The sequence below is a fragment of the Onychostruthus taczanowskii genome, unplaced genomic scaffold (assembly GCF_017590055.1).
Source record: "Onychostruthus taczanowskii isolate IOZ18803 unplaced genomic scaffold, ASM1759005v1 scaffold3, whole genome shotgun sequence".
In the NCBI taxonomy this organism is placed as follows: Eukaryota; Metazoa; Chordata; class Aves; order Passeriformes; family Passeridae; genus Onychostruthus; species Onychostruthus taczanowskii.
In genome coordinates, this window is record NW_024500349.1 from 15449525 (window position 1) to 15466162 (window position 16638).

General features: G+C 43.0%; 1 protein-coding gene across 3 annotated transcripts in view; it reads left to right on the top strand.

Moving 5' to 3' along the window:
- Positions 1–16638, top strand: part of ADARB2 (adenosine deaminase RNA specific B2 (inactive)) — a 302575-nt gene that overhangs the window by 263502 nt on the left and 22435 nt on the right. For all 3 annotated transcript variants that reach the window (XM_041408483.1, XM_041408485.1, XM_041408486.1), the window contains one exon: positions 4799–4950. In XM_041408483.1, coding sequence (XP_041264417.1) covers positions 4799–4950 — 152 coding nt within the window. The remainder of the gene's footprint in view (positions 1–4798; positions 4951–16638) is intronic.

A 16638-nucleotide genomic window follows, 5' to 3' on the forward strand; every position in this document is an offset into this window, starting at 1 on the left:
GAATTGCTTTCAAGTTTACATTAAATTATTATGTCTTCAGCAGTGTAGCAGCCCTAGTACTTGCTTTGTGCTATGGTCTCTTGGGAAACAAGTGCTAACACTGTATCTTAAACTATTGTATTGATCCACCTCCCCAACATGTTCAGTCATATTATTATTTTATTTGGATCAATGTTAACAGCCTTTGTTAACAGAATCCTCAGTGAAGCACAAGCTCTGTTCACAGTAACTTCAAATTATTCTCTGTTCAGCCAAGACCAGGCACCATCACTTGCCTGACCAGCACACACCATAAAAATCTCAACAAAAATTGTCAAGGCTAAGCACCTCTGAATGACAGAGCTGGAGTTACTGTCAAAAAAGTCCATGGAGAAGAAAAATTGTGTGTTGTTATATATTCTTAAATTTTAATATTTATTGCTACACACAGTTTTTTGCCATCATCAGGAGTTTTATCCTGTCGTGACAAAATGGGGGAGTTCAAAATGAAATAAAAAATGCATTTTCTGCACATTGAAATCATATTTATTCCTTTTTCTCTGGAAAAAGAGAGATCTTATTTTCACAGAGAAAACACATGATTCTGCCACATAGCTATAAGGACAGAGCTTTTAGGGCTGAAATGGTAACTCAGCTCCGCTGGGACTACCTGTGCACCATCTCCTCAGGCTTGGGGGGAACACAAAGTTATTGTAATGCATTTGCATTAACCTAGCCCAAATTAAACTCCTCTCCTACACCAGGAAACTGTTGTACAAAGTAATAAAAGAACTGAGACAAAAAAAGATGGTTTTCTTTTGAGAGCATTATTCTTGACTTAAAGAACTTAAATTTTCCATCATTCACTATGGAACAGGCAAGTTTGTTCTGTGGAGAGTATTTCCTTTTTCCACATACCTTCCTCCCACCAAGACTACCTGCTGAGAGTGGTCTCTGCAGCTGGATTTCAAACTTCAGGAACTTCCAGTGCAATAAATATTTTTCTGTGTGATGCTGTCTTTGAAAAGGAACCTCTTTTCCAAAATTTACAAATACTACCATTGATCTCAGTGTAAGCAAAACACACGCTTGGCTGAGTGTAGCATGAGGGCTTCTAAGAGCAAGGGCAAGCAGGTTGGAGAAAGCAAGGGCCAGGATATAAAATTAATGGCGAAGAGACACGGATTCACTGAATTGAATTTACTTCTTGGCAGCCAAGTGTTGCCCAGGCTCCTGTGATCACCAGTGGGGAGATGGGCACCTCTGAGGTGGAGCTCAGCAGACCTGTCCAGGTATCTGTTTGGGGTGAGATAAAAGGCCAGGTACTGGGGCAATTTATTTTCCATTTCTCTAAAAAGAGAATATGGCAACTTCTTCACATTTTTAAACTGTAGGACAATTCCATCTACAAGCCAATGTTGCAGCAATATGCAAATTACTTCTTTTCCCCTTCTCTTCTTATTGCTAAATGTTAGAGGTATGACTTTCCTGACTTTTCTTGGAAAAGAGTTCCAGAAATGGAACTTTATCCTCTCTAAGAAGCAAGAGTGACAAATACTTCAAAAGGAAACTTTCTTTCAACAATTCATTGTCTAGAGCTCGAGTTAAATAAAAGCTAAAAGCACAACTAAAACCTGTCAGCTTCTAACCAGTGTGATTAAAACCCTTAGCCCTCCCAGATTTCATTTTTATGACAACCATAATCCTCCAGTTCTCCAGACTTTCACGAAAAAGATGAGAAGACGAAAATTTTCTGATGCACAAAAGAAGGACAAGAAAGACCTTTTAAGAATCTTTTTCTAAGAATCACCACCAAAAAGCACACAAACTCAATAGTCTGATTCTCTTGAAATGGTGATAGGAAAATCATTTTCAGTGGTATTATTTATATCAACCGGCCAATAGGGAAGAAAAGAAAATACAACTCTTCTTTTTTATAGAAAAACAAAATTAATAGAGTATCCTTAAAATAAATCAACACCATTGCAGGCTTGCTGCTGTAGTTCACCCTTCAGGTGCCAGGGAGATGATTTTGCCAGAAGGTAAGCTCTTTCAGCAAGTCAGATGAAAACCACTGTTTATTTTATACAGGAAAGGAAAAAGGAATAGTCTTAATCCAGTCCAGTTAAGTTACTTTTTCCAGGAAAATCAGCTGCCTGTTACACATCTACTAAGCATGCTGTTAGTTTCTCTGGGACACTAGAAACTTCCTGTAAATACACTTACATGCTAAAAAACTGCTTCTCTGCTTGTCAGACTTTGTTTCACCAAAATGCTTCATATATAATAAACCATAAGCATGTGCTAAAGTATCTTCTTCAAGTCAGCTCAAAACACGGGCATGTGTTATGCTGAATAATGAACTTAAGCAAAAGATTAGAATTTAGCACGTTCTTAAATGTTTCACTTGAATGAGCCTCAAATCCTAACTCCCACAGAAATTTGTAACAGGCAAAGTTTTAGGGATGAATTCTGCTCTTTTAGCCACTGCCAGTACACAGAAACGACACTTTCATGCCACCCCCTGAACGAATGGGATCTGCAGGCTCACTGTGGGCTCCGTTGCTCTGTGCAGGTTGTGTATGGCTGTGCAAAGGAGGTTGCAAAGAACAGCTGCAAAGTCACCTTCCCTCTCACAGGTCACCTGTCCCAGAGACACGGCACGAGGCACTGCTGCTGGAGTAGAGGTGACTTTGCAGAAGTGCATCTCATGCTTTACCTGGATTTGAAATACACCAAACATGCCATGCACAATAATCTTTACTAAGCCATGGCAGATGATGTTGCAACCTAAACTTTTTCCAACAATACTCGCTGAGTTTTGTTATGAATCCTATTCAGCCATAATGCAGGAATGAACTTCATATTTGAGTTCAGCTCCTAAAAAAGCATCCCAAAGGCAGGTCAGGACCCTATGTGATATGAAGAACCTCAGTCTGCTGGAGGAGAGAGTCAAGCTGCCTTGCCCTCCAGCCCTGCCAACTATTTTTAGACCAGCTGTCTATCATCCAACCTTGCAGCTACACTGGCCACAGACCCTTGCTGGTGCTCATGAAGAGGTAAGAGAGCAAGGTTAATCAGTGAAAAACAATGACCAGTGAAAACAGGACTGAAGCTGAACTCCTGAAATCCAGCCCAAAGCATGACTGCTCCAGCCCTACATAGCAACTGTCTCCAAGTACTGTAAGCTGCCCCCCCAACACTCTGGTGAGATTTAATGTAATAATAGCAGGCATTTGGACTGCACAGCTTTGTATTCTCCCAGCTGATTTTGCAGTGAATTATTTAGAACTACCTGCAATTGCTCTAAAGTCCAAGCAGCAGGACTTACAGATATTTTATTATTTCAGAGGCTTGCATCAGGGCGATAATATAATTAGTGCAGTTGGGAAGTTCCACCACAGCCAGCAGAAAATGAAGGAGCAGCATGTGGCAGCCCCAGCTCGGCAGCCAGTGTGACTCCCTGTCCCTGACAGGCGAGCTAATGTGCCTGTAAATTCCTCCTGACAGCAAACGCATCCTGGCATCAAGAAATGACAAAACACCCAAACCATGGAAGAGTGACAGCCAAACAGCTTCAATAGCACAGAGGCTGCACTGGGAGAAAACAGGCAGAGGCAGGTTGGAAGAAAGCCAAGGACTCGCTCAAAGGCTGAGTAAAAAGCACCCCTGTTTGCACTATCAGGAGGCAGAGAGACAGGCAGAAATTGCCTTGGTTAATGGGCTGTCCTGCAGTGAATTAAACGGGTGGGATTCTGCCTTATTAACAGCATCCTAGGAAAATCATCTGCAGGTGCTGCTCTGTTCAGAGATATTTCTCCAAAAAGACCCCTGAGTTTTTGAGGGAAGGACCAGGCCAACAGAGGGAAAGGAGTCTCATCACAATTTCACCAATCACATTTTCACCTTCAAAATTATAATCATGACCATCGCCCAAACACATGTTAGAGGCAGCTGTCTGTCAGAGAAATCACCCATATCTTCCCCAATGTAACTCATGGGAGGAGCTGCCCAGCAGCAGAGCCTTAATGCTGCAAACGGCAGCGCTGGGAGGGTTTGGCCTCCCGGGCAGCTGTTGCTAATGGAATGTGTGCACTGCATCCCCATCTAGCTGCTGAACCACTGCAAAGATAAAAGCTCCGTCTCAATAAGTATCTTTTTCAACTCAGCTGAGAAAATCCTGCACAAGTTTTGTCCAGCCTTCTTAAGATTTCTTCTGCTTTCCAAAAATGCCAAGTGACCAAGAGGACCCTGCTGGCCTAGGTGGGGCACTTGTTGGTGGCTCTGGTTGAATGGGGCAGAAGAGCAGGGAGAGCCGGCAGTGACCATAAAATTTGGGTGCTTTGTTAGAGGCCCTTTTCAGTGGAGCATATGAACACACATCTCAGCTGTGGTGATTGATGTTAATGGGATTCAAACATGTGCCTAGGCACTGTGATCAGCAGAGCTGATGTGTTCACATGAGAGCCCAAGAGAACTCCTTTTTCATGCATCAGAACCACTTTAAAATCAGTGTGTTTATGCATCTGTGCATGTAAGGAAGGAGAGTTACCCTTCAAAAATCCACATTTTATCATTAGAACATATCTTAGGTAAGCAAGCCAAAAGCCCTTTGGCAGTCTTGACCTCTTTCACACATTTCTTCACCTGGAGAAGCTCATTGTTTTTCTTTTGCTGTCACTAGGCAAAATATACGATGCCGGGTGCTAATAAAAACAAACAAACAAGCAGAGGGAGAAAGGAGAGAGAGAGAGAGAGCACAGAAATGTTTCTGATTTGGCATGTAACAAATGACCTGGAACCTCTTTTGTGATCATAGCAAACGGCGAGAAGACTGGGAGCGATCAATCTTCGTGCGATTAAAAGAAGGAGGCTACAGGCTGCGGGAGAACATCCTGTTCCATCTGTACGTGAGCACTTCACCCTGCGGAGACGCGCGCCTTAACTCCCCCTACGAAATCACAACCGACTGTAAGAGAAAAATCTTCCCTCTCCTTTTCCTCCTTTGTGTGCCTTTTGTCTTTCTTTTTTTTTTTTTTTTTTTTTGGTTGGTTTTTTTTTCTTTTTAAAGATCCTTCTTGCTCTCTTTCTTTGCTGGCAGAAAGGGTTTCACTTGAGAGCAAAAACACTACAGGCTTTAGAGGGTGTGTGTCTGCCTGTGCAGCTGGTGCTCAGTCCTGTGTGCTGGGGGAAGGTATGCAGGGAAAGTCAGAGCTGGGCAAGGCAGCTCTGCACACCTGGGGCTCTGTGGCTCTGCTGGGGAACACATCCCTGCATTTCCTGCTTGATACATACAACCTTAAAAGTAAATAAGTGTTTTGGGAAGCATTCCCATGATCAAAAAAATTCTTGAAGCCACAGCCAGAGGCTGGACCAGAGGATCAGGGCTCTAACTGGAGATACATAGACTCTTCTCAGGGTTCTCAGACTATGTGTGGGTTGAAGGGTTGCATTTTCACAGGCTGCAGCAGCTGGAGTCTGAAGCCGAGCACTGATATGATACAATATATGATACAGCACATCTGTAGTGTTGATTGTTCATCAGACTCTCTTCAAATATCATCTGCACTTGCAGCAAATAACGGCAAGACCTGTGTAGAAAGGATGCTTCTGAAGCCATGCTGCCTATGTCAAATATTCTGCATGGTCACTGCATGGCAGGTGGGTTTGTTGGAGTCCACCAGGACAGCCTTAGAGTCCCTGGAGCCATACCCATGGCATTCAAGCAAACACATGATTTTCCAGGGATTTCTTCTCTAGAGGTGATCCTGAAAATGAGATTAACAAATCAGGTCTTGGGTCAGTGTGTGCCACCAGCAGACCTGCAGAGCTTGCTGTCCATGATGACAAATCCCACCTCCACCACGACCCAGCACTCCCACCTCATCACTCCCCAGGCATGCCTGTCCCTGCCCTCACCCTGCCATGGCAGAGGCACGTCCTTGCTGCTTTCCCACTGCACCAGCTTTGTCCCTGCCTAGCCACGTGGAATGCCCCCAGCAAGGGACAGGGGACCCCAGAGATCTGTGTCTTGTTATCACATGCCTGTCACCCCATGATCCAATGCACAAGGCACTCTCTTATCTCTGCCCCAGCTACTGCTCCTCATACCTGCATTTTACAGTGCTGCAGAGCCCACAGTGCTGGCTGCCAAATGTGCACATCATGAGAAATGGTCCTTGCCTTGACTACCTTGAATGTGAGGCAGGCAAGACAAAAGAATGGATGGAGGAGGAAGCATAGACATGGGAATGTAAAATTAATCACCCAAGGTCACACAACGACCTCACTTCCTCACATGCAAATCCATCAGACAGTAGTTTCACTCCTTTGTGATTTGTTATTTGTATAAGTTATTTATTAATGATTAGGTATTATTCTGCCCAGAACAGAATTTTTTTTCACATGTGAAACAGCAGCTTGCTGGGGCAAGAAGCAGAATGCCCTTATTCAGGAATGAAATGTGGTCCTTGCCTGAAATTATTTCTGCATTGTGTCTGCAGGGTTTATAAAATGAATAAAAGGAAGTAAATGCTTAAAACTCAAAATCAAATCAACAAATTCCTGATGAGTTAACAAAATGAAAAGACATAGCATCTTCTTAAATCAAAATTAAAAGTAAAAAGGGCACCCTTATGAATATCAGAAAGCAATAGTGATCTTTGGCCTCCCACTGTATAGGTGTATCAAGAGATATCTGAAAAGGCTTTATGTTTCATTGAAGGCACTCATGTTTTCCAGAAGGCAGATTTCCTGGGGCATCCCTTAGCTGACATCACAATTGGAAACACCAAAAATCTGTAATTACTTTTTAAATGTGGTCCATTCTCAAGGGCAACCAGAGGCTGTCCAGGCTGGATTCTGCTCTTGGCATGAGGAGCTCGGTGCTTTGGGCAGCTGAGAGCCCATGCTGCCTGATTATATGCAGCTGAACCCAGCCCTGGAGGTGAACCCTGCTTGGCTCATGGATTTCTTCACAGACGAGATAAATCTCCCAGCTAATGAGGGAATGCTTCTGTAGATAACAAGATACACAAGGAGCTGTGTTTAAAAATATGCAATCACACAGTACATGACACAGACAGTAAACTTGTCAATAATCATGAAAATAATTTTCCTGTTGGCTATTACACCAATTATTTTCCCAAGCAGAAGCTGTGGCAGAAAGGTCTGTGTGGCTTAGCCAAGGTTACACAGTGATTCAGTAGCAGGACCTCAAGAGATGCCACACCTGGCTCATAACTCACTCTTTTAAACAAATCCCTCTACCTTCGTCCTGTGCTCTTAAAATAATTTAACACTGTGTAGAAAGCCATTTGCCAAAAGCTGTCCTTCAGAGAGATAAGCATTTCCTCTCATCTCACATTATCCCAGAGACATCTGGGAAGATAAGTATTTTATAATGTTTATCATCCAGATCCTCTCTTTCCTCTTTTTTTTTTTTTCCTAAAGAAATAACCTTTCTTTCATCCCATAATGACAAGAAACTCCAGATGAATGTTGTTTAATTTCTTAAACAACAAAGAGACCTCTCCTAGAGCTAGCACAAGCCATCAAACATTACTGATTATTCTCTAAAGATGCATTAACATTTAAAAACGTTGTCTCACCATGTGGTTCCTGGTTTTGAGAAGGAATATGATAAGCCTTTATCAATATAGGGAGCGAGTAAAATCCACTTCTCAAATCTCCTTCCAAAAATTTCCTATTATCCACCGTGTCTTTCCAGCACCCTCAGGGAGGCCTCACATTTCCTTCTTATGAGCTTTGTTCTGGTAAGGGAGGACGTAAGCTGGCATGCTTTTGAAACCCAGTTTACTTCTCACTGGATAGAGCAGAGTACCAAGTTTGTGGCATGTGTAAAAGTCTGAGAGCTGCAATGCAGAGGAGAGATCCAGGCAGCCCACAGCCATGCCAGCTTCATGCAGGAAAGAAAGAGATTAGGGACAAGGAGATAAAATCATACTTTAATTTGAAGAAATGGCCTTCTTGAATCAGAAGTAAGCTGACTTGTTTGTTGATAACATCCTTAGACAGCTCTAAAAGAGAGACCAAATCAGTTGGACCAGGCTGCTTTGAGCAGGGAGGGGAGTTTTTCTAACTCTTTTTTGGTGCCTGTAGGTCAGGAAGTGAAGTCAGAGCTTTGGAAGAAGGGACAGTCTGAGAGAGCAGGAGAAGAGGCTGAGGGGAAAGAGGCCAGAGCAGCTGAGAGCAGGAGAAAAGACCAGCCAGGGTCAGTGGTGCTGCAGGAATATGAGACTGGGAAATGCCACAGGGGTTTCAGATGTTTTCATGGGTTTGTCCTGGCTCATCCTCTCTGGTCAGTCTCCTTCTCAAGACCCTTTCCATCATTTTCCAAGGTCAGCCTCAAGGTTGTGGCAAAGCTTTATGACAAAAAAGCAGCTTGTTCCTGGTGTCCTCACAACTCCCATTGCTCCTTCACACACACAGCTTCTTCCCCTCCGTCAGTTCGGTGCTGCAGCTCAGGGAGCCTGGGACATCTCCCTTTCTGGTGCCTTCTGCCTTCGTGTACATCTCAGCCAGGTGTGCCTGGATTTCTGAGCTCTCCCAAGGGCAGTACCACAGCACCAAGTCACCGTGGGTTTCCTGAGGAGCCTAAGGGAGCTGCTGTTTCCCATTATGGCACACACACTCCTGCTCATGAGGTGGAGCCCTGGGGACAGCTCCCCCTGTAGTATTTGTTGCATATTTTTCACTTTTTCCTAAATCTAGGGCAAACCACAGAATAATCAAGCCCTTGATTTGCTACAGCACCATCCTAGCTAATTTAGTGCTTCTGGATTCATTGGCTTTTTTTCCTTTTTTTTCTTTTTTTCTTTTTTTTTAAGTCTCTTGAAAAGCAAAATTAATTGATTGAAAATTTGAGCTAAAAAGAATCCTCTACTTCCCCCACTCTCCTTCCCTGGCAGCATTTTACCTCATTGTCCATCTTTTTTCTAGAGATGTGCTCTCTCTTTTTCACTACATGGATCACCAAAGAGACAAACAGAATCTGCCCCAGGGCTTGTCTCAGTTCTTCTCCCCTGGGCTGCTTTTCTATCTCTTGCTAACATGCTGTATTGCCTTGTGCCATTGACTCCCTGATAGCCCAGCTCCTGTTTTATCCCACACTTCCTTTAGGTCTGAAACACACCATTGCATCTGCTCCACATGGGGTTTTTCTCCTGCTTGTCTATTAACCTACAGCTGTGCTGAAGCTCTCATGCACACACATTTGACAGAACTCTCATCTAAGCAGGACCCGCTTGCAGCCACGTGAGCCACATCATTGCCTTGGTAGGTGATGTGATGAGGAGAAGATGTGCACTGCAGTTTTCAGAGACTTGGGGAACTGAAGAGTACCCAGGGAGACACATTTGTGTTTTCTACTTCAAGTGTTCTTTCACTGGGCAGACCTGTGCTTTCCCTGCTTGCGATTCTGGCTGCTGGATTTTACATTCCATTCTCAGAAAAAAATGCTCTCTTCACCCCCAAATCCAGGGCTGCTGGGAAGGAGTGTCCTGCTCACAGCAGTAACTCAGCATTCTGTGTTCAGATGGGGCTGACCAAGGATTTGTCATCCCAAAACCAGACCCCTAAAAGTCATATCCTGAGCAGACTGGCTGGAGAAGTTCAGATTCACACAGAGACTCTCTAAGGAGTCTGATGATCTCTTAAAACTGGCACAAGAGCCTCAGCCCCAAAAGTCAATATTCAGTCCTTCAGGGAGTTATAGTATGGAAATACAATGAGGATGCTTATGGCAGTAACTGGGCTAGAATCACTCCCCAAACCATTCGGTTTGATGAACACTTCTGGATGTGCAAGGGGAAGAAATCCCTGCCATCTTTTTGCCAATCCTATGTTTGGTTCAATGAACAAATTCTGTTCTTGAAAATAGATGGTAAAAGGGGAAAGCACTTCAAGAAGAACTATCTAAGTAACTCAGTGAACTGAAAAGAAATTAGACATCTGGAACTACAAGGAAATTCAGGTTCTAACATAGTGATATACTTTCCCATTACAAAAATTGAGGATAACCATAGGTCACCCTTTGGACATGGGCACTATTTTTCGTTTCCATTACACAAGTGCTCTCAGGTATCGCATCTCTCTGTCACGGCTGCTGGCCTGATGCAGCTTGGGAAACCAGCTTGGAAATTCTTAGCTGTTTGGTGCATGGAGCAGCTTCCTCCTAAGGCTGTAAAGTTGATTTTATGCTGATGAATGGCCCATCTGTGGAACTGGGATGAAGGTGCATTATTTTCCTATTTTTCATATGACTGAGCAGAACAATACCTTGGGGGATCTCAGAAAAAAATTATCATAGAGAACCATGCCCAGAAGTAACAGGAAACTAAAAAAATGCACACACCACAGTAGGCTGTAGTGCTGAATACTGCCTCAGGAGAAATAATCCTAGCTCTGGATGAACTATTATGGTCAGCCCAGATTGCTTTGTCATACAAAGGATGCTGCAGAAACTGCAGATACAGCAAGAGTCTCTTGCATTACTTCACAGGCTAGGGAATTAATATTAAGGAAGGTGGAAGGAAATTGTCCTTTCACTTCATTAAGACTGGACTGGGTCTTATCCAAAAGGTTTGGGTTCAGGTGTGAGCAGAGCACCCTTCGTCAGGCCCCTTTGAGGTCATGTTCCATGGAAGTGATGGCCCCTCCTGCTTTGGCCACTGACCCGGCCTCAATTTACCAAAGTAAAAAAGAGGAAATGCAGCAACTTTCTACAGCTGACTAGAGGCTGGGCTGTCAAGGAGCTTGTGTCCCTGCTCCAGACTGTTTGCTGACACTAGGTTTGTATGTAATTGCCCCGTTTTCTAACTTGATCTTCCCAGGCTGCTGAAATGCTGTTTCAGTGTGACTGCTTTCACTCTAGGTTGGTAGGGAAAGCATGGCCACAGGACAGTTCCCTCTGGTTAATTCTCACCTTCACTTGCACACATCACCAATGGCTGGAGCAGAGGTGGAGTGTGCTCCTGGGCAGGATGGGCAGGATGGCAGCAGAGCCCAGCCCAGCTGTGGTGGTCCTGTGTCCCCACAAGTACTGCAGGTCTGAGCAGGTCTGGTTTAGCTCAGGGCTTTTCAGGTCTGGAAGTGGTGCTGTGTGTAGACAGTTCAAAGATTTCTTTCCAGCATCTAAAATAATTCCATGTTGGCACTGTGGGGGAGCTTTCTTCTTCTGGGGAAGGTGGGCAAGGGGATTTCAGCAGAAGAAAATGTGGCTGAGAGGAATCAGTGGGACCCTGGGACAGAATGGGAAAGTTTGAGGGAGAGTGGGTCTGTGACGTTCAGCTGTGATGGGGAAGTGGGCGAGAGACAGCAACATAAAGCCTGTGAGGGGTGGGGAAACTCTCAGGATGAGTGAAGCCCCTCTGCTTCTTCAGTGCTCAACTCCCACACAGGACCTGCAGGCACTGGCTGGAGCCATCTCCAGTGCTGCAAGAAGATTTTCCTCCTCCAGCCTCTCCTACTCACTCTCTGCTCATCCAAGGCTGCAGGGAAGAAAAAGAATATAAAAGGGGGGAAAGACTCCTGTCAGGGGCACCAGAATGGAGACAGTGACTGGCCCAAGCCCTTTGCTGTGAACCCTGAGCCCTTCTGAAGCCACCTGAGGAAAAAGCTGCAGCAGCAGCAGCAGCAACTGCTGCATCTTGATGCTCAGAAGGAGCAGCAGTGCCAGAGGATCTGCAAATACATGGTTCACATGTTCTGGAAATCCCATCCCTTTTGGTAACCCAAAGGAGAGGTCTGATGCCGCATATGACTGTCATGCTAAACCTTTTGCCAGTCCCAAAGGTCCATTCTAGCCCTTAAACTAGTGGTGAAAGAAGTTTTCTTGCCAGAGAAACTAGTAGTGTCCAGGCTTAGGAGAGCTGTGAAAGCATTCATGGCTTTATTGTTGGTATTATCTGCTGGAGCCCAGGATGCACCTTGGAAAGAGCCTCTCTTTTCACTACATTGGTGTCCTGAAGCTTTCAGTACAATTAATCAACTTGTACAAGTTTGCTGTTGCTTTATATTCCATTATTAATCTCCACCAGGCTGGGTAGTTAGGTTCTTAGTAGAGTTTTGCTAAAGCTGACTGGTGAATAACAGCTCCACTTCATGGACAAATTTTAGGTCTCAAAGAACTGACTGGCTGGAAAAAATTCAAAACCATTCAGGCAAAATTTAAAAGAAAACGATTGTGTGAAACTGGGATCACATTTTATATCTCTCATATCTCCTGGTCATCAGTAACAAGGGGTAGGAAAACCCTGTTTCATTTCCTCCCATGCCCAGTTCAGGGTAGGCTTTTTCATTCAAGGCCACTTAGAATCAAATGAGAACTTGAATCTGTGTCTCTCAAGTCCTGGATCAGTGAATTCCCTCTCAGCTGAGCTAGACAGCTCCCTTTTTTAACTCTCTGTTTTAAAACTTTGTCAGAACTGACACATCACGAGAAAACTCTTTGCCTTTGACAATGCATCGAAAATGTCCCAATTCCTTCTCCTTGTGATATTCTTGGCTGCTTTTGCTTATTTGAGTTTTGTTGTTTCAGGGGGAGTTTAAAGTAGAAAATAAGATTTTTAGAAGTATGTGTCAGTGCAGTGTGTGTCTATCCAGGAAAAGAGAAAGAATATGCTGAAAACTATGGATTGCTCAGAGCCAGCATTGGCCACAGCTTTGAAAAGCTTTCATGTAAAGAAAATGAGTTTGTTAAGATTCAGGAAAACAGGTTTCCAGCTATAATCAGATTCTAATTTTAACAGAATGCTTGAATTGCCAAAGGGCATTGCACTGCATTTATTGATTCTGCTTTGTTATGGGTTTTGCTGCTTTGTAAAACACTGCATTTGGATGCAATGTTCAGATGTGATAAAAAGGCTACATTAATCAGCAAAAGACCATGCCTGAGAAGTTTTCAGAACAGCAGTAGAAAATTCCACCAAGAAAAGCTCCTTGTCCCCAGATTTGTCCAGCCCAAGGAATAGTGGTGTCTCCAAAGCCCTCTGCATCAGGGAAAAGAGACCACATGCTCCTGGACTTCCCCCCATTCCACCCCAACATCCCATAGCCTACTATAGATATGCACCTAAGTAAGGCACAGATTTTTTGGGTGGAAAATATCAAACCATAGTTAGGAAAAATCTCTGTGGGTGAAAACTACATCCACTCAGGTCTAATTTAGTCTAATTTGCCCTTCCACTGAGTGGGAATTACAAATAAAACTCATAAGCTGAGTTTTAGGAAGCTTATCAGACAGCTCCAGGTCCAGTTAAGATCTTTGTGGGACTTCTACTAATCCTTAGATTTCTGGGAGTTTCTTAGAGTCAGGAGAGAAATCTGAAGACATCTGTGTGAGTAGCAAACAATTAAATTCTTACCGTGGTCCTGCAAGCTGCCTTCTCTAGCCAGACTGGGGCAACTCACCTCACTCTGGTAATTTCCATTTCTATACCTGTAAAATAGGAATAAAAGGGATCCAGCAGTCACAGCTCTGGGAAAGGGTAGTTAGTGCTGAGAGCAGAACACTAAAATGGAAAACACTGTATGTTCTATGCACTACTGTAATTTTATTCAGAGTAATTTAACAACTTTAATCCACAGATTTTTAAGGCTGACAGGAACCACTTTCTGGTGATCAAGATTTAATTTCTTCAGCCAAAGACCATAGGACTCCAGAGCTCCAGAAGCTGAATTAGAATATCCTGGTGGTACACCAGGAACCACAGCCTCTCTAGACTCACATCAACTACAGTTTGGCTGAAAATCTGGTGCCATTATTGACAGATTGCTCCTATTTCTGTCTCATGGGGTTCATTTTCTGTTTTCATATTTTGCTGACTTCTTCCACAATATTTTCCTTAAATAATCTTTGAAGATTTCAATTTTCCAACTGTGACAGAATCCCAAAGCCACATGAATAACAGCATATTTTGTTATCAAAAGAAAGAGGGCTATGATGATTAACACATTCTCTCTATGTTTGTGTAAACTTCTTGATTAAAACATGGCAGGAGAGAGAATTGTCACCAAACAGGCAATTCCAGTGAAGTTGATATATTTTTCACATAAAGTATATTTAAAAGATAAAGCCTAGCTTTAAGAGAAAACATTTCTCATTAACAAAAAGTGAAAGATACAATATGCACAGCTCAGGGCACAGGTGAATAGCTGCTTCCCCCTGATCTCGCTCTCCACTGGCTTTGATCAGCTGCTGACCTGGGAACAAGCAGCATCTCTGCCCAGGGTCAGAGCTGAGCTGTGCCTTGCTGGAGACCAGCTAGGGGCCCTCTCTGCCTGCTGGCAAGCCTGCTGGGGGCTGCAGAGGCAGAAGTCCTCCCCAGAGAGTTCACAGATATCTCTCCTCAGAGAGTTCCCAGCCCTTTGCCAGATCTCAGACTTTGCTCTGTAGGAGCAGCTGCACTTTCAAAGCCACGGTGGGACATGTCTGATTTTAGACAAGAGGAGCAATTAGTAATTAAAAATAATAATCTTGAAGTGTTTGAGTTGTATTTTCCTTGATTGCCACATGCACAGAATCTTAATCCTTCTGATAAATCTTGTACTTTCGGCTTCAACATATTAATGCTTTTCTACTCCAGAGCAGGCTGGAGTCCACAGCCCTGTTTGTAGGTGGCACAAAGAATTTCCCTGACACCTGACCCAGTACTGCTCATTCCTCCTTGCCTGGAACAGTCATTTATAACTCTTAGAGGAAGCTGTGCATGACTTTGCTGCCAGCAAATTGTTTTAAAGTGAATTTTAACTAGTTACTCACATTTTGATCCCAGGCATTCCTTGAAGACAGACATTAGAGAAAACTTGTTTGTAGGCTTTGAGCTATTTCTCTCAGATTTTTTTTCCTCTCAGGGTATTAAAGCCTGCTGAGAGTCCAGGCTTACTTAGAAGTTAGTCTGATGGTAAAATGGATTTTATGTGTTAGAGTGTCATATTCTGCTCTAGCACTGGTTCAGTGAAGGTATTTTGGGACCTCTCCCCAGGATGAGCTTTCAATAAATTTCATATTAAGCTACAAAAATAATAAAAGCCCATTGTAAAAGTGCTATGTTATCTGAACAGATTAAATTCTTCCCCTCAGTAATCATACATGGAGGCATTTTGATGGATCAAAATGAAAAGTTTTCATTAAAACATTCACTCATAAACTTTAATATGCTGGAATACCTTTCTTACACCCTTCCTACAGTTACTGTCTCTAACGTTACAATTCAATCAAAAAATAATAACTTAATTAATAGCTACTTAAAGCAGATAAAGAAAACTAATTGTCATTTCCTTTCTGTTCTTGTGGATTCAAACTTCAAGTTTTCTTTTCACTGCTTCTTCTGGATTAAATGACACATATTGTTAATCTATGGATAGGCAAACTGACTTTGCTATCACACCTTGTCAGTACATCACTAGAAACTATTGGCAGATGAAAAATTGTGGAAGAAGTAGAAAGAGTGAAAATTGTTATTGAATTTAGTTAGTGAAAAGAAGAAAGAATAATATGCCAAAAGGAACATCATTTATCAGGTCATGGATTCTGTCAGGTTAGGGACTACAGTCCAAAGCCAGTATTTCAGCCAAGAAAGAGGCAGAGAGAAGAGAAAAGGTAAAGTTCAATCTCCAACGTTAATTTCAGTTCCAAGAATTACAGGTGTCCCAGGTTTGTAACATTGCCATGTAAATTACATATTCATATTTTTGTTTGTATATAGGTGTTAATGATACTGTCCAAACCATAGATCTGAACTGAAATCTGCTACAACGTGCTGGGTGCCACATGGCTCTGGGAGCAAGCAAATCTCTCCTAGGACTGCCTTCAGATGCAATATCTCTCATGGCCTATATTTAAAAGTCATATTTTGACTTTTAAGTATTCATCTCAGCATGCTTTTGTCATGTTTAACCTGTACAAGACAGTCTTGTGTTCCTTTCTGGTAGGGATACATCCCTGAAGTCACTGCAGTAGCAGCTTTATTTTCACAAATTCAGACTTATTTCAGAATAGTACTAAAGTTTCTTGTTTTCCAAAGCTGCCCCATGGTATTTCAGCCTGGCTCTGTGCTGGTCACCAAAGCCCAGTGCAGCAGGGATTTATCTGGCCAGCATCTCTGCCCAGCAGAGCAGACACAGCCAAAGTGTTCAGTGTGCTGTGATTCTCACTTCAACACTTCCAGAAATAGTAATGTTGTACATTTAGTCAGGATCTGGTCAAGGAAAGTGCATCTCTAATAACCATCAAAGTACAAAGGCAGTCAAATGTTAACATTTGACTTCTTTCCACCCCTTTGTCTCACACTGCTCTAAGGAAGCTTTATAAACCATGCTGAGGAGGGGAGAGTCTAGCACTGAAAAAAATGCAAGATAGGCTCTTCTATTTCTTCTTTCCTGAAGAGAGAACAGCCTCCACTGAAGCAGGGAAACAGAAAATGAACCTCTGAGGCAGTCATGCAAAATTTCAGACAGATCCTTACTTGTGTGATTCTGTTTAATCACCGTCCATTTCCTCTTTACTCTTTAACTAAATAATAAATATGGAGGGGCTTTTTTCATTACCATATGAGCTAGAACTGGTCCTGGAGCAAATATGCAAATAAGGGGTGAGGCTTGAAATCAGAGGGTTTCACTAATTTTAAATACGAGGCA